This window comes from Eurosta solidaginis, chromosome 4, assembly GCF_040869045.1.
Source record: "Eurosta solidaginis isolate ZX-2024a chromosome 4, ASM4086904v1, whole genome shotgun sequence".
NCBI lineage: Eukaryota > Metazoa > Arthropoda > Insecta > Diptera > Tephritidae > Eurosta > Eurosta solidaginis.
The window spans coordinates 168,118,497-168,140,866 of record NC_090322.1 but is presented as its reverse complement, the minus strand read 5'-3'; the positions used below and the strand labels follow the sequence as shown (position 1 = coordinate 168,140,866).

General features: G+C 39.9%; 2 protein-coding genes across 2 annotated transcripts; both read right to left on the bottom strand.

Moving 5' to 3' along the window:
- Positions 1-6,228: 6,228 nt before the first annotated feature.
- Positions 6,229-9,032, bottom strand: LOC137248314 (pneumococcal serine-rich repeat protein-like). The gene is made up of 2 exons (XM_067779183.1): positions 8,858-9,032; positions 6,229-8,541 (listed from the first exon to the last, which is right to left on the bottom strand). The coding sequence occupies exons 1-2, from the start codon at positions 8,858-8,860 to the stop codon at positions 6,253-6,255; spliced, it is 2,292 nt and encodes a 763-aa protein (XP_067635284.1). The 5' UTR covers positions 8,861-9,032; the 3' UTR covers positions 6,229-6,252.
- Positions 9,033-19,131: 10,099 nt separating this feature from the next.
- LOC137248313 (uncharacterized) lies at positions 19,132-21,841 on the bottom strand. The gene is made up of 2 exons (XM_067779182.1): positions 21,799-21,841; positions 19,132-21,697 (listed from the first exon to the last, which is right to left on the bottom strand). The coding sequence occupies exons 1-2, from the start codon at positions 21,799-21,801 to the stop codon at positions 19,295-19,297; spliced, it is 2,406 nt and encodes an 801-aa protein (XP_067635283.1). The 5' UTR covers positions 21,802-21,841; the 3' UTR covers positions 19,132-19,294.
- Between the last annotated feature and the right edge of the window lie 529 nt (positions 21,842-22,370).

Here is a 22,370-nt window from a genome sequence, read left to right as displayed (position 1 = left end):
AGATAATTTAACTAAAAGTGGACACATTATGATATTCATTTAAGGATGATATTCCGGGACAACTTAAGGCTCATTTGAAGACTACTTCGAAACCATTTCGGGACAGTTACAGTGTCACTTCAAAATAATTTAGACTATTTCAGAACCAATTTTTAGGTATAATTTGAGGTATGATTTCGGGACAACTTCAGAACCACTTCGCGACTATTTCGAGAAAATTTTAGGACAGTTATACTTTTGGCTACATTTCGGTACCTATTTTTACACTATTTCAGAACCAATTGGGAAAAATGTCAGGATCACTTTGTGATTGTTCTTGGATGGGTATCGAGATAATTCCTGGATTGTTTGTGGGCGCATCCCGAAAAAATATATATATTCTCATAAAATCAAGACTAAGATAGTTTTTAAATAGGGAAATAAAGTGTGAGACGGGCCCTTAAGTGGAATGCTATTTTTTGGAGGAACAACAAATAAATATCTGTCGTAAAAAGCCTCGCGCTTGGAAACACGTCTTTCCCGCTTCGCCGATCATGTGCACCTCTCGCCTTCTCTTAATCTCACCCAATCTAATTGGGACGTCTACTGAGCAAGCTTTGCTCTTTTTAGCTAGTTCATCGGATTTTTCATTCCCATCTATGTCCATATGCCCTGGGACCCAATATGAATGTCTGCTTCTCCCTGTTCCCAAAACACTGAAAGATGCTGTGCTATGCGAGTTTATTACGCTAATTGCTGCTTGTCTGTCATTATAAAAGCTGACACGGCTGCAGTTTAAGTGTTATATTCTTACAGTGCTTCTACTGCTTTGACTACAGCTACTACTTCCGCCTGAAAAAGGCTTGAAAAATAACGCTTTATTTTATAAGATGCCTATGAAATTATACAGAAGTTGAACCGAATTGATACCAAAAATAATCCCGAGGTGATCCGGGAATTGTTCCGAATTGGTCCCCAAACAGTCTCGAAGAGATTCTAAAGTCATGCTGTAACTGTCCCGAAATGTTTTCGGTACAGTCGTGAAATGATTCTGAAGCTGTTCCGAAATAATACCTAAAATAATCCAGAAGCTATCCTGAAAATTTTTCCGAATTGGTACCGATATAGTCTCAAATTGATTGAAGAATAAACAATACAGTTCTATCACCCCCGAAAGTTTATCGAAGTCCGTAAACCCTTAGCTACATATTAGGTATTAAGCACGTGGTTCCGAAGCTCGACACTTTAACCAAAATATTTTTTAAAAATTTCAAGGATTTCGAAACTGTATATTGACAAATGCACGGATAAAAACAATTTCGCTCAATAGCGTGGAGATCATAATTAAAACAGTGGTTGTGAGTCAATACGTCTGTATACCAAACTTTATTAAATATTTGATTTTACAAATAAAATACTGTTTTGCAGAAGCTCATTAATATTTGGACACCTTTGGTTAGGAGGAGATTTCTCTAGAATGTTTAGTTTACTTTCTAGGATCATTCAAAGAAAGAGGAACAACAAATTTAATCCTTTAATAGCTCTCGCAATTCTTGAAAATTTTGAAAAATATTTTGTTCAAAGTGTTGAGCTTCTAAGATGCAATAATTATTTGGAACTTTGCTTTATGTCACTTAAAAGGTGATCCGTATGTACATATGTAAGTATTGAAATGCACATCTGTATAAAAAACAAAACTTGTTATTGCTTTTAAAATTGACTTCTGGTAAAGTGAATCACATCAGTTCATTTAATATGCAAATTTTATTTAAAATCTAAATTATATTTTATTTTGTTGTTGTTTGTGGATACAGACATATGGATTAAAAGCTAAAAATTTTGTAGTGAAAGTTGTTAAAAAAAGTTATTAATAATTAACAAAAATGTAAAAATGTATTATCTGTGCTACCTTAACATTTCACGTATGTGGTATTATGCCATTTATCAAAAAGTTTATGCAAGAATTCCCATATATGATGTAAAAACAAGTAAGGAAGGCTAAGTTCGAGTGTAACCGAACATTACAAACTCAACTGAGAGCTATGGAGACAAAATAAGGGAAAATCGCCATGTAGGAAAATGAACCTAGGGTAACCCTGGAATGTGTCTGTATGACATGTGTATCAAATGGAAGGTATTAAGTAGTATTTTAAAAGCGAGTGGGCCTCAGTTCTATAGGTGGATGCCTTTTCGAGATATCGCCATAAGGGTGGACCAGGGGTGTCTCTAGAATGTGTTTGTTCGATATGGGTATCAAATTAAAGGTATTAATGAGGGGTTTAAATGGGAGTGGTGGTAGTTGTATATGCGAAGGCGTTTTCGAGATATCGAACAAAATGTGGACCAGTGTGACCCAGAACATCATTTTTCGGGCACCGTTAATTTATTTATATATGTAATACCACGAACAGTATCCATGCCAAGATTCCAAGAACTTTTGATTTCGCCGTGCAGAACTTTTTCATTTTCTTCTACTTAATATGGTAGGTGTCACACCCATTTTGCAAAGTTTTTTTCTAAAGTTATGTTTTGCGTCAATAAACCAATCCAATTACCATGTTTCATTCCTTTTGCGTATTTGGTATAGAATTATCAAATTTTTTCCATTTTTCGTAACTTTCGATATCGAAAAAGTGGGCGTGGTCATAGTAGGACTTCGGCCATTTTTTACACCAATACAAAGTGAGTTAAGATAAGTACGTGAACTGAGTTTAGTAAAGATATATCGATTTTTGCTCAAGTTATCGTGTTAACGGCCGAGCGGAAGGACAGACTGTCGACTGTGTATAAAAACTGGGCGTGGCTTCAACCGATTTCGCCATTTTTCACAGAAAACAGTTATCGTCCTATATATAAGACCCTACCAAATTTCACATGGATTGGCAAATTTCGGTTGGACTTATGCCAATAAAAGTATCCTAGACAATTTAAATGAAAAAGGGCGGAGCCACGCCCATTTTGAAATTTTCTTTTATTTTTGTATTTTATTGCACCATATCATTACTGCAGTCGAATGTTGACATAATTTACTAATATACTGTGAAGATATTAAATATTTTGTTAAAATTTGACTTAAAAAAAGTTTTTTTTATGTGGGCATGGTCGTTCTCCGATTTTGCTAATTTCTATTAAGGATATATATAGTAATAGGAGTAACGTTCCTGCCAAATTTCATCATGATATCTTCAACGACTGTCAAATTACAGCTTGCAAAACTTTTAAATTACCTTCTTTTAAAAGTGTGCGGTGCCACGCCCATTGTCAAAATTTTACTAATTTTCTATTCTGCGTCATAAGTTCAACTCACCTACCAAGTTTCATTGGTTTATCCGTGTTTGGTAATGAATTATCGCACTTTTTCGGTTTTTCGAAATTTTCGATATCGAAAAAGTGGGCGTGCTTATAGCCCGATATCGTTCATTTTGAATAGCGATCTGAGATGGGTGCCCAGGAATATACATACCAAATTTCATCAAGATACCTCAAAATTTACTCAAGTTATCGTGTTAACGGACAGACGGACAGACGGACGGACGGACGGACGGACATGGCTAAATCAAGTTTTTTTTCGATACTGATGATTTTGATATATGGAAGTCTATATCTATCTCGATTCCTTTATACCCGTACAACCAACCGTTATCCTATCAAAGTTAATATACTCTGTGAGCTCTGCTCAACTGAGTATAAAAAGAAGCAGGTTTGATGGTGAATAAGGACAAGTCACTTTTTGTACCTGTCCTGCTATATGGCGCAGAAGCACGGACCATAACAACATCAGATGATGCGGCTCTGGGAGTATTCTAGAGGAAAGTTCTTCGAAAGATTTATGGACCCCTAAGCATTTGCGACGGCGAGTACCGAGAACATTTAATGATGTCCCGTACGAGCTTTACCCAGACATCAACATAATCAAGCCAATTAAAATGCTGCGGCTACGCTGGCTGGCCCATGTGATGCGAATGAAAGATGATGCTCTGGCTAAGAAAGTATTTTTATCGGGACTAGCCTATAGAAGCAAACGAAGAGTGCGGCCGAAGGATCATATGGACTGAATGAGTCCATAGTGTTACCATAAGTTTATTAGCCATTGAAAACCCCTATAAAAACCAGGACCTATGTTTTAAATTAAGTTCGTCCTATTGGAAAATACTAGAAGCTTTCTAGGACCTCTGCCACTTGCTGTGTTACGTTCTGATAGCTGTATCACTTCTAATACATTGAGTCTTAGCCTGGCGACCGCAAGACATGGGTGCAAAATGTGCTCGATCATTTCATCCTCCAACCCGCACTTCCTACATCTGGTATCACTAACTAGGTCTAACTTGAAACGCCAACATGTGACGGCAGAAGGCAGTGGCCAGTCATACTGCCTGTCATGAGACTACAGTCCTTAAATGATAAGAGTAGCTTTGTTAGTTTAAAGTTGCAAGATCTGTACATACTCTTCGACATTTTGCAGCCCCGCGGTTGGGTTCATGCCTTATCTGCCTGGTCCCAATCTTATTGGGACGTCTACGTTCACGACACCTTACTATCTAGAATGATTCCTAGATATTTGGTACAAGTTTTCTCTAGCAGGATCACCCCTCAATGCTAAGGCCTAGTCAAATTTGGGACCTTATGCCTCTTGGAAAACAAGAACATATCCGTATTCTCCTCGCTGGACGTCAGCCCGACATTGGATGTTCAGGCATGTATGTATATCCCGAAGAGTACAGTTTTCCATCCATGATACTTATAAGTGATCTTCGCTCCTTAAGAACCTTACTTATTAAAGTTTGTTTCTGCGTTATGTGAATTAAACAGTGTAATATCTACCGAAATAATTGTCGTTGGTCTGGGGAAGTGTCATTGGTACATAGAAAAGGCTGGCTTGTGAAGTGTGGTACGTAGAAGCGATCTGCATTATATTCTCTTGGTATCTGAAATTTTGGCATGCTTGGAAATTATCTGTTTTGCCTGAACTTTACAAAATGCGTGGATTATGCTGAATCAGACTATCGTATAATGCAGTCTAATAAACATAGTACAAACTTGCTGAAATACTTTTTTAGCATTAAATTTAAAATTTTTTTGTTGTTGTGCTTTAAATTAGTTACTTGCCAAACAAACTCTTCTTTAAACTTTCGTCGGAATGAATTTTTGGCAACAGCACAAATCGACACTTAAACCATACTTACTAACTGGCTTGGGTTGGATTGCTTCTTAGATTATGTTTTTGTTGTTGTTGTGAAGAATTAAAAGTTTTAAAGAATTAAGGTTAATTGCAGAAAAAAAGTGAGAATTAAAAAAAAAATGTGTCCGAACAAAAAAAATTGTATTTAATGAAACTTGGCAGTCAGAAACAAACTACACGTAGATTCTATGTGTAAACTCGTTAAACCCGACCACCGCTAAGTGTCGGCGGCAAGCGCGTCTTGGTTGCCTCTTGTTATACATAGAGTACATGTGAAGCATGTAGGCCGCGAAACGCGTACAAGAGTGTGGATGATGTAGCATATGACCGAGATTAAATGGTGTTTACGCGCAAATTGGCTTAATTAACTTTTATTTTTTTTGTTGTTCCTATTTTACTTTTTTAACGCCAGAAAAACAAGGAAGAAAAGAGCAAAAATGGGGAAATTAACTTACGCATCGTATAAAAGATATGCGAAGGCGAATCGAGCGGCTTAGTTGGGTGATTCTTGTGCGTTTGAGACGTTGTTGTTGGTGGCGCGCAGGAAGTTTTAAGGTTTGGATCATGAGAATAAACGTTTTTGTAGTTAATTGTATAAAAAATAATTTGAATTCTTGCAGATGATTTTTGGGTTAATTTTACTTGCAACGCTCTTTGTCACCAGCCTTGCGCAGAGTATGACGGTGCATGAACCGATGAAGGAAGAAATATATTTCTATCCACGCCCAGGAGATGAGGCAGCTAATCATGTTTACGTTAAGCCAACAGATCTGATAACGCGTAATCGTCTACAACTTATAACGGGTTGGCCAGTTATGGAAAGTGCAAACGAGCCGAAACCCATCGATTTAGTTGCCACAGCCGAAGTCATTTCACAGCCCATTTACTTTCGTAAACGCGCTAATCTTGCTAATGGCAAGCTCAAACAAAAACAAAATATTTTATATCTTGATTTACCAATGTTATCGCCCTACCCTAATACATCTGAGAATAAAGTTTTAGAATAAAGTCAGACTTCTAAAAATTTCGTAACAATTTCATTTTATTTCGCATTTATAATAAATTTTTGTTCAACACAAATTCAGAATACTTGTCTATTTACGTTTTCTGTAAACGTAGCCACCATCGGCAGCATATTGAGTATCCGACGTTGAAGCTGCATCAATTGATTCTGATGGAGCTGAGTAGGATGCACTTGGAGCGGAAGCTGCAGCTGAATAGCTTGGAAGCGAGTAGGAAACTGGACCTGAGTGGGATGCACTTGGAGCTGAAGCTGCAGCTGAGTAGCTAGGAGCTGAGTAAGTTGCTGAAGCAGCAGGAGCAGAGTAGGTGTTTTTATAAGCTGGAGCTGAGTAGGATACACTAGGAGCCGAAGCAGCAGCCGAATAGCTTGAAGACGAATATGATGCTGGAGCTGAATTGGTTACTTTATAAGCAGGCGCTGAAGCAGCAGCTGAGTAACTTGGTGCTGAGTAAGAGGCTGAAGCAGCGGGAGCTTTGTAAGTAACTTTTTGCACCGGAGCTGAGTAAGAAACACTTGGAGTTGAAGCAGCAACCGAGTAGCTAGGAGCAGAGTAGGTCACTTTTTTTACGGGAGCAGAGTAGGTTGCTCTAGGAGCTGAAGCAGCAGCGTAATAGCTTGATGATGTGTAAGAAGCTGGAGAAACTGCAGCTTTGTGAACCACTTGTTGGCCCTGAGCAGAGTAGTATGATCTTGGTGCCGATGCAGCTGCTGTAGGCACAGATATGCTAACTTTTTGACTTGGAGCCGAGTATGATATTACTTGTGACGCAGCTGGTACATGATAGCTTTGAAGCGAATACGATGCTTTTTGAGGTGGAGCTGAATATGAAACACTTGGAGACGAAGCAGCTGACGTATAGCTGGGAGATGCATACGAAGCAGAAGCAACGGGAGCAATGTGATGAACTGGCGCTGGAGCTGATAATGAAACACTTGGGGATGAAGCAGCTGCCGTATAGCTGGGAGATGCATACGAAACTGAAGCAACGGAAGGAGTGTGATGTACTGGTGCCGGAGCTGAATATGAAACACTTGGGGATGAAGCAGCTGCCGTATAGCTGGGAGATGCATGCGAAGCGGAAGCTACGGGAGCTGTGTAGTGTATTGGCGCTGGAGCTGAGTATGAAACACTTGGGGATGAAGCAGCTGCCGTATAGCTGGGAGATGCATGCGAAGCGGAAGCTACGGGAGCTGTGTAGTGTACTGGTGCTGGAGCTGAATATGAAACACTTGGGGATGAAGCAACTGCCGTATAGCTGGGAGATGCATACGAAACTGAAGCAACGGAAGGAGTGCGATGTACTGGTGCCGGAGCTGAATATGAAACACTTGGGGATGAAGCAGCTGCCGTATAGCTGGGAGATGCATACGAAGCAGAAGCAACAGGAGCAGTATGATGAACTGGCGCTGGAGCTGAGTATGAAACACTTGGGGATGAAGCAGCTGCCGTATAGCTGGGAGATGCATGCGAAGCGGAAGCTACGGGAGCTGTGTAGTGTACTGTCGCTGGAGCTGAATATGAAACACTTGGGGACGAAGCAGCTGTCGTATAGCTGGGCGATGCATACGAAGCAGAAACGACGGGATCAGTATGATGAACTGGCGCTCGAGCTGAATATGAAACACTTGGGGATGAAGCAGCTGCAGTATAGCTGGGAGATGCATGCGAAGCGGAAGCTACGGGAGCTGTGTAGTGTACTGACGCTGGAGCTGAATATGAAACACTTGGGGATGAAGCAGCTGCCGTATAGCTGGCAGATGCATACGAAGCGGAAGCAACGGGGGCAGTGTGATGAACTGGAGCTGGAGCTGAGTATGAAACACTTGGGGATGAAGCAGCTGTCGTATAGCTGGGAGATGCATGCGAAGCGGAAGCTATGGGAGCAGTGTGATGAACTGGCGCTGGAGCTGAATATGAAACACTTGGGGATGCAGCAGCTGCCGTATAGCTGGGAGATGCATGCGAAGCGGAAGCTACGGGAGCTGTGTAGTGTATTGGCGCTGGAGCTGAGTATGAAACACTTGGAGATGAAGCAGCTGCTGTATAGCTGGAAGATGCATGCGAAGCGGAAGCTACGGGAGATGTGTACTGTACTGACGCTGGAGCTGAGTATGAAACACTTGGAGATGAAGCAGCTGCCGTATAGCTGGGAGATGCATGCGAAGCGAAAGCTACGGGAGCTGTGTAGTGTATTGGCGCTGGAGCTGAATAGCTGGCATGTTGTGTACTGGCCGCTGGCGGTAAATATTCTGAGGATATTGAAGTAGCAGCTCCTTTTGATGGCGGCAGGTACTCAACGCTCGGGTTTTTGGCACCTGCAGCTAAGCTGGCAAATAAAGCGATAACGACGAAGAGTTTCTGCAACGAATGAATTAACAAAGAAAAGAGCGGTTTTAGATAAAATATAGTAAACAAGTTTTGGATGAACTTGAAAGCATTATTTGTATACCGAGGGATGAGTGGAAGACTGTACTGATATTTAACACTGTCTGCAGCTATAGCTTGAGATAGTGCGTTTCCGGATCGGTATTTGGGATCGGGCGCTCTTCCACTCATACCTTGATATACGCCAAAATATATATTTTTTGGTCCATCTTGTTTAAGTCCTTTAATAAAATAATAATTTTGGCGTCCTGGTTCTTATTTCCTTTGTTTATGAATATATGCTTCTTACCATTTTTAGGCTAACTAAAAGATACTGGTTGAAAACACTCCACTCGATCAATTGTTCTGAACTAATAATATTTTTTCGTCCATCAGCAGTTTATATACGACAATGAGATTCAATCGTTTTTTTTTTTTGTGCAAAATTGCCAAATACATATTCTGCAAGATAATATGCAAATTTATAACAGTTTAGATCTGGATATTAGGTTTAGCTAGTCTTAATAAAAAAAATTAATAAATAATCGGAAAAAGTTGTCACTCCAGTAAAAGACTGGTTCTTTGTTTACAGAAGAACAAAATTTTGAGCCATATGTCTCGAAAACGAATATCTTTAAAAATTTAATAACGATAATGAAAAAATGCTTCTAAATAACAAAGTACAACAAAAAAGATACATAAATAAAAAAAGTCTATTTCAATAATCATAGCATAGAATGCGCGTCAGAAATGTCATCAACATCAAGCTCCTAAAATACTCACCGAATATTACTAAACTATCGTTCCTCTTCGGCTCATTGTTTCTTACCTAGATGTGCTCCTGGGAGTATAATGTATGGCGGTTGTATGGCGCGGCAAGGAGTTCTAGTCGCCGGTTATGCCCAGTCCCGACTCTTACATCCACGTCGTTCCCCCGAAAATGAGGAGTAAACTCGGCTCACCCCAGCGGATTAGGGGGCATAGAATATACCCGCGGCAGGTATGCCTGTCGTAAGAGAGCTAGTACCTCAATCGTGCTTGTGACCGGAACGTACCGGATCTGCATCCGGCAAAGGACCATCAATATCGATAACACTCCCTAAGTACTTCGGGGAGTGTCCTTATCTCTAGAATAGCAACAACATGGAAGCTCGGCTACCACGCGGCTTACTCGGCTTAAGGGTTCACCGAGGTTTGCACCGTTGTGTTTACCTTAAAGTGCAGTTGCAAGCTAGTGTCTGTCTTGGATGAAGACGTTTCCTATATAAATGAGTAACAAACTACCAATCACGTAATAGGGTCATGAGCTGGACTTAGAATCTACCACGTAAAACTCCATCATTTCTAATAAAAACTCTTTTCTGATGACGATGATGGCAAATATTTGAAGGACTCTGATTAAAGGGTAAGTTTTTGGAATATGCGGATCATTCTACAAGAACGTATCGCTGCTCAGTTGGCTTACTGGCTTACACTAAATGCGATGGATAAGAAAAGGTGGAAACTAGGGGTTGGGGGCTGGATAGCCTAGTCATACTAAATCATTCACGAGATGTCCGAGCTAGTAACTTCATGGTGCTTATTACCTGAACGTACCGGATACATATCCGGCAAGGGATCATCAAAATCGACAACAAAACCCAAAAACCTTCGGGGAGTTTCTTTATCGCTACAACAACAGCAGCAACAAGTCAGGCGTATAAAGGGCGTCTCACACAGCAGGTAGAGAGAGAAAAGCGGGTTAGGAGCTTAGAATATACCCGCGGCAGGTATGCCTGTGGTAATAGGCGACTAAAATACTAAATTGATTTAGGGGGTAGTGCAGCGCAACCCTTTTAAGGTGTTTCCAACGCAAAATATAGCTTCTCCAACCCAATTCTCAACCTCACCTACCTGTGGCGAATCCTGTTACTTGAACAGTTGAGGCTCTGGTGACCCCAAGTTCTTCATGGATCTAGGGGGTGGGAGGGTGGTATGGCCTTGAAGGTTTCATATTCATACAAAAGCGTTCCCGAGATGGTCGAGCTGGTGCCTTAATGATGCTTGTTACCGGATCATTAATCTGCATCAGAATCATGCTTGGCGACTTAAACGTCAGGCTGGGAAGGAAAGGAGTTGTTGGCTCTTTAGTCGGTAGATTAAAACCTCGAATCGATATATGGTCACAGGTAAACTGTTTCCAGCATAAAATTGTACACGAAGATATTTGTTGACTCTGATCTAAGATATTGATGACGTGGGTATCGACAACAATGTGTTCTTAATGTGTGTATTCTACGATATGCCGCAAAATGATAGTTCGCTACAAAAACTTTTAATAAAAGGGTGTAAGTACGAAGTTTGATGTGTAAACAAATTGAAAGATAGGAGTGGGAATTGGAAATGGGGAGAGGAAAAATACAGTGAGAGGGTGTGGGAGAGGAAAGGAAGGCGGGAGTAGGAAACTGAGATAAAAATCGAGAGAGTGCGATGGGGAAGATAGGAAAGAGAAAAATAGAGGGAGTTAGAGGTAGAGGAAAGAAAGTGGGAGTAGAAGAGAGATAAATAGAGAATGTGGGTGATGTGGAGGAGAGAAGAGGTAAGAAGATACAAACATTTTCCTTTGCAGAAGCTACTATGTGGCAAACACCCTTGTTTACTGAGGGAAAACATGAAGGACAGGGATGAGTATCAGAGATGCACCTTAACGTTAAGCTAATCGTTTATCAAAAAATTTCCACCGTTTCCGTTGAAACACTTCGAAATATTATCGATAAAGAAATTATCAAGATAAATTGTATCTCGTTTTTAACCGAAACGAAAAGCTTTCGTTAAAGTTAAAAACGTTAAGAAAAACGTGATACTTTGTGTTTGAATTGTGCTGGCAATGCTATAGCCATGGTGAAGCCGTAAGGTGGTAACAGCGAGCGGACATACACAAACAAACTCCATGTAATTTGTTTGTGTAATTCGTTGGTGGTAATGTCAAAAATACTCCGAGAAATGTTCGCACTGTCAAAATTCATGAGAGAAGTTGCAATCAGCTTGGCTAATGCTTTCACCTTTAATGACTACGTCATCAATCAGCTTTGCCAGCATAGTTTGAAATTAATAATCAACATAAACGATTTGATTTCGTTTTGATATGGCAGAAAACGAAACAAAATCATTTCGTTAAGTTGACGTTCTTAACGTTAATAAACGAAACGAAATGACTTTGTTTCGTTTATTAACGTTAAATATCGTAACGAAATGATATCGGTTCGTTGGTTAAGCATGCCTGATGAGTATTATCGAACAGAGGAACGCCTTAACTATCGATCTATATTTTTATACTCAGTTGAGCAGAGCTCACAGAGTATATTAAGTTTGATTGGATAACGGTTGGTTGTACATATATAAAGGAATCGAGATAGATATAGACTTCCATATATCAAAATAATCAGGATCGAAAAAAAATTTGATTGAGTCATGTCCGTCCGTCCGTCCGTTAACACGATAACTTGAGTAAATTTTGAGGTATCTTGATGAAATTTGGTATGTAGGTTCCTGAGCACTCATCTCAGATCGCTATTTAAAATGAACGATATCGGACTATAACCACGCCCACTGTTTCGATATCGAAAATTTCGAAAAACCGAAAAAGTGCGATAATTCATTACAAAAGACAGCTAAAGCGACGAAACTAGGTAGATGAGTTGAACTTATGACGCAGAATAGAAAATTAGGAAAATTTTTGACAATGGGCGTGGCACCGCCCACTTTTAAAAGAAGGTATTTTAAAAGTTTTGCAAGCTGTAATTTGGCAGTCGTTGCAGATATCATGATGAAATTTGGCAGGAACGTTACTCCGATTACTATATGTACGCTTAATAAAAATTAGCAAAATCGGAGAAGGACCACGCCCACTTTTAAAAAAAAAATTTTTTTAAAGTAAAATTTTAACAAAAAATTTAATATCTTTACAGTATATAAGTAAATTATGTCAACATTCAACTCCAGTAATGATATGGTGCAACAAAATACAAAAATAAAAGAAAATTTCAAAATGGGCGTGGCTCGGCCCTTTTTCATTTAATTTGTCTAGGATACTTTTAACGCCATAAGTCGAACAAAAATTTATCAATCCTTTTGCAATTTGGTAGGGGCATAGATTTTATGACTTTAACTGTTTTCTGTGAAAATGGGCGAAATCGGTTGATGCAACGCCCAGCTTTCATACACAGTCGTCCGCCTGTCCTTCCGCATGGCCGTTAACACGATAACTTGAGCAAAAATCGACATATCTTTAATGAACTTAGTTCACGTGCTTACTTGAACTCACTTTATCTTGGTATGAAAAATGAACGAAATCCGACTATGACCACACCCACTTTTTCGATATCGAAAATTACGAAAAATGAAAAAAATGACATAATTCTATACCAAATACGAAAAAAGGGATGAAACATGGAAAGGTATTTGGATTGTTTTATTGAAGCAAAATATAACTTTAGAAAAAACTTTATAAAATGGTTGTGACACCTACCATATTAAGTAGAAGAAAATGAAAAAGTTCTGCAGGGCGAAATAAAAAACCCGTAAAATCTTGGCAGGTATTACATATATAAATAAATTAGCGGTATCCAACAGTTGATGTTCTGGGTCACCCTGGTCCACATGTTGGTCGATATCTGGAAAACGCCTTCACATATACAACTACCACCACTCGCTTTTAAAACTCTCATTAATACCTTTAATTTGATACCCATATCGTACAAACTCATTCTAGAGTCACCCCTGGTCTACCTTTATGTCGATATCTCGAAACGGCGTCCACCTATGGAACTAAGGATTACTCCCTTTTAAAACAGTCATTAACGCCTTTCATTTGATACCCATATCGTACAAACATATTCTAAAGTCACCCCTGGTCCACCTTTATGGCGATATCTCGAAGAGGCGAACACCTATAGAACGAAGGCCCATTCCCTTTTAAAAATACTCATTAGCACCTTTCATTTGATACCCATATTGCAAAAACGAATTCTAGAGTCACCCCTGGCCCACCTTTATGGCGATATCTCGAAACGGCGTCCACCTATGGAACTAAGGATTACTCCCTTTTAAAATACTCATTAACTCCTTTCGTTTGATACCCATATTGCACAAACGAATTCTAGAGTCACCCCTGGTCCACCTTTATGGCGATATTTCGAAAATGCGACCACCTATACAACAACCACCACTCCCTTATAAAACAATCATTAATACCTTTAATTTGACACCCATATCGTACAAGCACATTCTAGAGTCACCCCTGGTCCACCTTTATGGCGATATTTCGAAACGGCGTCCACCTATAGAACTAAGGCCCACTCCCTTTTAAAATACTCATTAACACCTTTCATTTGATACCCATATCGTACAAACATATTCTAAAGTCACCCCTGGTCCACCTTTATGGCGATATCTCGAAGAGGCGAACACCTATAGAACGAAGGCCCATTCCCTTTTAAAAATACTCATTAGCACCTTTCATTTGATACCCATATTGCAAAAACGAATTCTAGAGTCACCCCTGGCCCACCTTTATGGCGATATCTCGAAACGGCGTCCACCTATGGAACTAAGGATTACTCCCTTTTAAAATACTCATTAACTCCTTTCGTTTGATACCCATATTGCACAAACGAATTCTAGAGTCACCCCTGGTCCACCTTTATGGCGATATTTCGAAAATGCGACCACCTATACAACAACCACCACTCCCTTATAAAACAATCATTAATACCTTTAATTTGACACCCATATCGTACAAGCACATTCTAGAGTCACCCCTGGTCCACCTTTATGGCGATATCTCGAAAAGGCGAACACGTATAGAACGAAGGCCCACTCCCTTTTAAAAATACTCATTAGCACCTTTCATTTGATACCCATATCGTACAAACAAAGTCTAGAGTCACCCCTGGTCCACCTTTATTGCGATACTTCGAAAAGGCGTCCACCTATAGAACTAAGGCTCACTCCCTTTTAAAATACTCATTAACTCCTTTCGTTTGATACCCATATTGCACAAACGAATTCTAGAGTCACCCCTGGTCCACCTTTATGGCGATATTTCGAAACGGCGTCCACCTATAGAACTAAGGCCCACTCCCTTTTAAAATACTCATTAACACCTTTCATTTGATACCCATATTGCACAAACAAATTCTAGGTCCACCTTTATGGCGATATTTCGAAACGGCGTCCACCTATAGAACTAAGGCCCACTCCCTTTTAAAATACTCATTAACACCTTTCATTTGATACTCATATTGCACAAACAAATTCTAGGGCCACCCTGCTCCACCTTTATGGCGATATCTCGAAACGGCGTCCACCTATGGAACTGAGGATTACTCCCTTTTAAAATACTCATTAACACCTTTCTTTTGATACCCATATTGTACAAACAAATTCTAGGGTCACCCCTGGTCCACCTTATGGCGATATCTCGAAAATGCGACCACCTATACAACAACCACCACTCCCTTTTAAAACCCTCATTAATACCTTTAATTTGATACCCATATCGTACAAGCGCATTCTAGAGTCACCCCTGGTCCACCTTTATGGCTTTATTTTGAAACGGCGTCCACCTATAGAACTAAGGCCCACTCCATTTTAAAATACTCATTAACACCTTTCGTTTGATGCCCATATTGTACAAACAAATTCTAAGGTCAACCCTGGTCCAACTTTATGGCGATATCTCGAAACGGCGTCCACCTATGGAACTAAGGATTACTCACTTTTAAAATACTCATTAACACCTTTCTTTTGATACCCATATTGTACAAACAAATTCTAGGGTCACCCCTGGTCCACCTTTGTGGCGATATCTCGAAACGGCGCACACCTATGGAACTAAGGGTTACTCCCTTTTAAAATACTCATTAACACCTTTCATTTGATACCCATATCGTACAAACGCATTCTAGAGTCAACCCTGATCCACCTTTATGGCTATATCCCTAAATGGCGTCCACCTATAGAACTATGGCCCACTCCCTCATAAAATACTCTTTAATGCCTTTTATTTGATACAAATGTCATACAAACACATTCCAGGGTTTCCCTCGGTTCATTTTCCTACATGGTTATTTTCCTTTATGTTGTCACCATAGCTCTCAACTGAGTATGTAATGTTCGGTTACACCCGAACTTAACCTTCCTTACTTGTTTTTATACTCAGTTGAGCAGAGCTCACAGAGTATATTAATTTTGATTGGATAACGGTTGGTTGTACAGGTATAAAGGAATCGAGATAGATATAGACTTCCATATATCAAAATCATCAGTATCGAAAAAAAATGTGATTAAGCCATGTCCGTCCGTACGTCCGTCCGTCCGTTAACACGATAACTTGAGTAAATTTTGAGGTATCTTGACGCAATTTGATATGCAGGTTCCTGGGCACTCACCTCAGATCTCTATTTAAAATGAACGATATCGGACTATAACCACACCCACTTTTTCGATATCGAAAATTTCGAAAAACTGAAAAAGTGCGAATATTCATTCATTCAAAGACGGATAAAGCAATGAAACTTGGTAGGTGCGTTGAACTTATGACGCAGAATAGAAAATTAGTAAAATTTTAGACAATGGGTGCGGCACCGCCCACTTTTAAAACAAGGTAATTTAAAAGTTTTGCAAGCTGTAATTTGGCAGTCGTTGAAGATATCATGATGAAATTTGGCAGGAAGGTTACTCCTATTACTATATATATGCTTAATAAAAATTAGCAAAATCGGAGAATGACCACACCCACTTAAAAAAAACAAATTCTTTAAAGTCAAATTTAAAAAAAAAATGTAATATCTTTACAGTATATAAGTAAATTATGTCAACATTCAACTCCAGTAATGATACGGTGCAACAAAATACAAAAATAAAAGAAAATTTTAAAATGGGCGTGGCTCCGCCCTTTTTCATTTAATTTATCTCGAATACTTTTAATACCATAAGTCGAACAAAAATTTACCAATCCTTGTGAAATTTGGTAGGGGTATAGACTCTAGGACCATAACTGTTTTCTGTGAAAAAGGGCGAAATTGGTTTGAAGCCACGCCCAGTTTTTATACACAGTCGTCCGTCTGTCCTTCCGCTCGGCCGTTAAAACGATAACTTGAGCAAAAATCGATGTATCTTTACTAAACTCAGTTCACGTACTTATCTGAACTCACTTTGTGTTGGTATAAAATATGGCCGAAATCCGACTATGACCACGCCCACTTTATCGATATCGAAAATTACCAAAAATGAAAAAAATGCCACAATGCTATACCAAATACGAAAAAAAGGGATGAAACATGGTAATTGGATTGGTTTATTGACGCAAAATATAACTTTAGAAAAAAACGTTGTAAAATGGGTGTGACACCTACCATAAAGCCCTTGGAATCATGGCAGGAATACTGTTCGTGGTATTACATATATAAATAAATTAGCGGTACCCAACAGATGATGTTCTGGGACACCCTGGTCCACATTTTGGTCGATATCTCGAAAACGCCTTCACATATACAACTACCACCACTCCCTTTTAAAACCCTCATTAATACCTTTAATTTAATACCCATATCCCACAAACACATTATAGAGTCACCCCTGGTCCACCTTTATGGCCATATCTCGAAAAGGCGTTCACCTATAGAACTAAGGCCCCCTCCCTTTTCAAATACTCATTAACACCTTTAATGTGATACCCATATCGTACAAAAAAATTCTAGAGTCACCCCTGGTCCACCTTTATGGCAATATCTCGAAAAGGTGTCCACCTATAGAACTAAGGCCCACTGGTCCACCTTTATGGCGATATCTCGAAAAGGCGCCCACCTATAGAACTAAGGCCCCCTCTCTTTTCAAATACTCATTAACACCTTTCATTTGATACCCATATCGTACAAACAAATTCTAGAGTCCCCCCTGGTCCACCTTTATGGCGATATCTCGAAAAGGCGTACACCTATTGAACTAAGGCCCACTCCATTTTGAAATACTCATTAACACCTTTAATTTGATACCCATATCGTACAAAAAAATTCTAGAAGCACCCCTGATCCACCTTTATGGCAATATCTCGAAAAGGTGTCCACCTATAGAACTAAGGCCACTGGTCCACCTTTATGGCGATATCTCGAAAAGGCGTCCATCTATAGAACTAAGGCCCATGCGCTTTTGAAACACTCATTAGCACCTTTCATTTGATACCCATATCGTACAAACAAATTCTAGAGTCAGCCCTGGTCTACCTTTATGGCGATATCTCTAAATGGCGTCCACCTATAGAACATATACCTTACTCGAAGCCCGTGATACCTAGAAAGAGCTTTACGAGTCTTCACGTATATTGCCGTGGCGTTCAACAATTACTCACAGCGGGTAGTCATGAAAATACTCGATTTTACTAAAATACTTCAACTTTGCGTTCAACAATATCTCGCGTTATGTCTACGGCCTAAGGAAATATGATCACATCTCTCTATTTAAGCGCGAAATACTAGGATGCAGTATTTTTGAGTACATTGAGGCGCGAAACTGTATTTATATGGTCAAGCTCATCGAGTTCAAAACCCCTCAATATCTTTACGAAAAGCTTAAATTCCCAAAGTCTTGTAGGCACCGCAATCTGATAATCCCCAGACATTACTATCTGGCCTCATCGAGGCTATTTTTTGTAAATGCTGTAAGGCTTTGGAACTCTATACCTGTTTTTCTCAAGGGTGCTTTGAGTAGGAGCAATTACAAAAAGGTGATCCATGATTACTTCAGCTCAGTGTGAATATTGTGATTTCAATATAACTGCATGACTATATCTCTTTCACTTCCTATCTCTGTTTTTTCTTTCCTACCATATTTAAATGGCTCTACTCTTTAGTCTTAAGTATGTATTTAAGGTTTAACATTAAATTTAGTTTTAACATTAATCTGAATTATAAGAAAATCGTTTTATTGTTAATTTTAAACTCGAATTTAGTTTTATGGTATTTATATTGTATTTATAAAACGGACGATGTGCTATAAAACCAACCACTTTGTTCAACTAATAAATTTGAATTTGAATTTGAATATTACTGCGCATAGCGATTTGTATGAAGCCACGAATACAGAAAACTGCAGCACTCCGCAAGACGGGGCGTTTTCATCTCTGTGCGGGCACTGGTTATCGACCAACTGCTCAGTTGGGAAACTCTTCGTAGAAATCTGCTGCATCTCTTTTCTCTATTCGGAAATGTGTGAAACTTTGGTGCGCAGTCACTTCCAAATGTCTTATCGAAGTCGCGTCGACCCAAGTCTGAATTGAGGCCACATGAAACTGTTAGCGGCGCCGTTTGCGGAAATAAACTGAGCTCACACATCCAACACTGTGGCTCATTCGTTCTATGTGAAATACCCCCAACAGCGATTTGCTCTTTATGATGACTTAACTCGTATCTTAATTAATTGCATGGCTTAGTTTTTGTGTGGAGGCGAAAAAGATTAATTAAAATTACACAATTGGTTTCACTATTCTTTTAACTGTGACAATAAGAGCGAAAAGATTTATTTACACATGTGGTAATAAAATTAATATACAAATTGTGTTAAAAACTACTCGGCGATACGCTATGACGTCATAATACTAAATCGCTTTGTTAAACTTAATTGTTGAAATGCAACAATAAATCTTATAAGACTAAAAAAGCTAAGAACGCAAAACCAACCTTCAATTTGTAAAACTTCGTCTCTTGCTCTTTCAATATATGTAGCCACCATTACTAGCATAGACGGTTCCATAGTTGTCGCTGTGGACTTGGGGCGCCATGTCCGGTGTTGGGAACTGGTTTTGTTCACCATTTCTTGAGTGAGGAACGGAAGATGCTTCGAATGCTGTGGTCGAATATGTCTGTGGCACTGGAGATGGGGGTAAATATTCTTGATTGATGGATGAACTCTGTGATTTTGGAGTGAAGTAAAAATGTGATGTAGGAGAAGACGCAGACGCAGTAGATAAGGCAGCAGATGGACTCGATGGTGTTGCACGTGGTGGTGGCAAATATATACGGCTAGGCTGAACGGGAAGCGAAACTGTTTGTTGTGCAGGCGTTGAGCGCGGGGCAAAAGCTGAAACTCCAGATGCAATTGAGCCTTGAGTTAAGGCTGGGCCAGCAGGTGTGAGAGAAGCCGAATAAGGCGGTTGGCTGAGTTGTGCCTGTGCTGGTGGAGAATAGGCCTCCTGCACTGGCGCCGCAGGTAAAAGTGATTGAGTCAAGGATGAAGTCGGAACCTGCTGGCTTACCTCAAATTTATTTAAAGCAGGTACCAAATATGTATGGCTCACCGGAGCTTGAACAGATTGCGGATCTTGGGCTGGGATTTGATTTATATGTTGAGCAGAATCCTGAGCTGAGCCCACATTTGACTGCGTGGATGGAAACGTTGCCAAAGGAGGTATATACGCTGGGGTAGGCACAGGGCTCGGTTGCGAAAGCTGCGAGGGAACTTGCGCTGATGCTGTGTTTGACTCTGAAGGTGATTCCAAGTGTGCGGTAGAATAATAATACTGCTGAGGTAAAGCTATATCAGACTGCTGTAATTGAGGTGGTACCAAGTACGATTCTTGTGCATTATTTCGGGAGATCTGTTTAACAAACGCCGGATCTGCATAGAACAAAATCTGAGGTGCCCTGTAAGTTTGTTGTTGTGACATGCTTTGTGGAAGGAATACAGGCTGAGAAGCTAAAACGTTTTCCCTCTGGTAAACAAAAGATTGGCCACCAACTGATACATTGGGTGAATCTCTGACTTGTTCTGTGGTCTCCGCAGCTGTTGACTGAGTTTGAGGTGTTTGTGCGTGATCTGTACTTGCTACTTGAGGAATATTTGTTTCCTGATTAAAAACTGACGGTGCACTTTCGTGTAAGACTTGCTGATGTGTTGCGACATTATTTTCTTCCAACGATACTGGAGCTGGTGCAATATTTGATGGTGGACCAACTGGTAAAGAAGATGAGGTTTGTTGAGTAGGTAAAGCTGGCGGCAAATATTTATTCGAAGGTGCATTTGATATGGGAGAAGGTTGCTTTTGTGGAGCTGAGTATGATGGCGCTGACAATGTCGGAAATGGAGTTAAATTTGTTTGCTGTAAGGGTGCAGCATTATATGGACTTGGGCCAGCTACTGCAGACGCGGCTGAAGTTGGAGATGAAGTTAAACTCTGTTGAATTGGTACTGTTTGATGAGGCGCCGAAGCAAAGTATGCCTGTTGAGCATTGTTCGCTTGTTGTAAGTTGGTAGGGTATGATGGTCTCATTGGTGTAGTTGAGGTGTCATATTTGTTAGCTCCAACGTTTTGTTGCACTATCGGCTGAACATCTGACTGCTGGACAGTTGGTGTTTGTTTTGCCTGCGAGCTGCTTATGGGTGATAGGTAATTGTAAGTGCTAGGTTCTGTTTTAGACTCCGATTGTGACGAAGTATAAACCAAAGTAGTTGACAGTTGTACGTTGTTAGGGGGGGTCAGTGCAACAGTTGAAGCTTGTGTTGGCGCAAGAGCGGGAGCTGTAAATTGCTGACGTGGTACGTCCTGCTGAATTGGGCCAATCGAATGTTTTGTTGTTGTCTGATAGGTTTGCTGATTGGTGTTGAAGTGTTGAGCATCGTTTGGCTGTTTGGCGTTATTAGAATAGGAAGTGTCGTCTGCGGACACTGGAGCCCCAATCCTATTGCTACCAGAGGTTTGTTCAACTTTAGGCTGAGTAGCTGATTGGCGGAAGGCTGATGCTTGCGTCCCCTGAAAGCTGCTTTCTGGTATTGGATAGTGGTAGGAATCATCTGCTTTTTGAGCACGAGATTGAGGTGGTGTATATACCGGAGCTACGGCATAATGTGAGATATCAGTTTGCTGTAATGGAACGGTATTCGTAATCGAGAAGCTAGCAATGGGTATCGATTTTGTTATTTCGACATCTCTGAAAAGGAAAGTCTTTGACGGTTCCTGTTGTTGAACTGTTGATTCATTGGTTAGTATTCCGCCATCATCTGAGTTGCTTGTGTTTTGTTGATTCGGTGGTAAATATTGATTGTTGGACAAGTGGCTAACATCGGCTTTGACATTGCGGATAGCTATCAGAGCTATGCAGATAGTTATGAGAAATTTCTGCGAATATAAAAGAGCAATCGAAAGTTGGTTTATACAAATATTTCTTTGGGATGTAAAAAATCAGATAATTTTCCTGCTTTTTATGGAAAAATACTAACCATCTTCAGCTTGCTGCCTCTACGTGGTTCACTATCCAATTGAAGGTTTGCAACTGATACCCAAACTCATTGTCTCTTGACCATTTATAGACGCATAAATGCATTCCTTTTCCAAATGACTGCGTAGCGATGGTATGAAGGCGTTGTAAATGAATATGCGTGTGACCAAATCAAATCCATTGCCAAGTTCGCAAACTCAACTCCCTTACGCATCTGTATTTTGTCATCTGTGCGCTGTTATAGCAATATTAGCGTGATTATTTCGCTACCGTTTCACATGATTTACATTTGCATCAGCATTTTAGTTCAGCCCATTGGTTGATTATAAAGCCACCGAAAGAAAAAAATTTAACGCTCACTAAGCAAACAATTAACATCCAGAAAGTGCCCAAAGGCTCATTGCACATTGGGACGAGAGATAAGTGTACCGAATTTTTTTTTATTCTGGAAAATGAATTCTTCAAAAGCGTGTACAGAGCACACTAGCTTTTAGTTTCGTAAATTTACCCTTCGAAATTTTTTTATAATTCTCAAACTAGCACTTGAACGTCGAGCGAATTTTGAACGAGTTA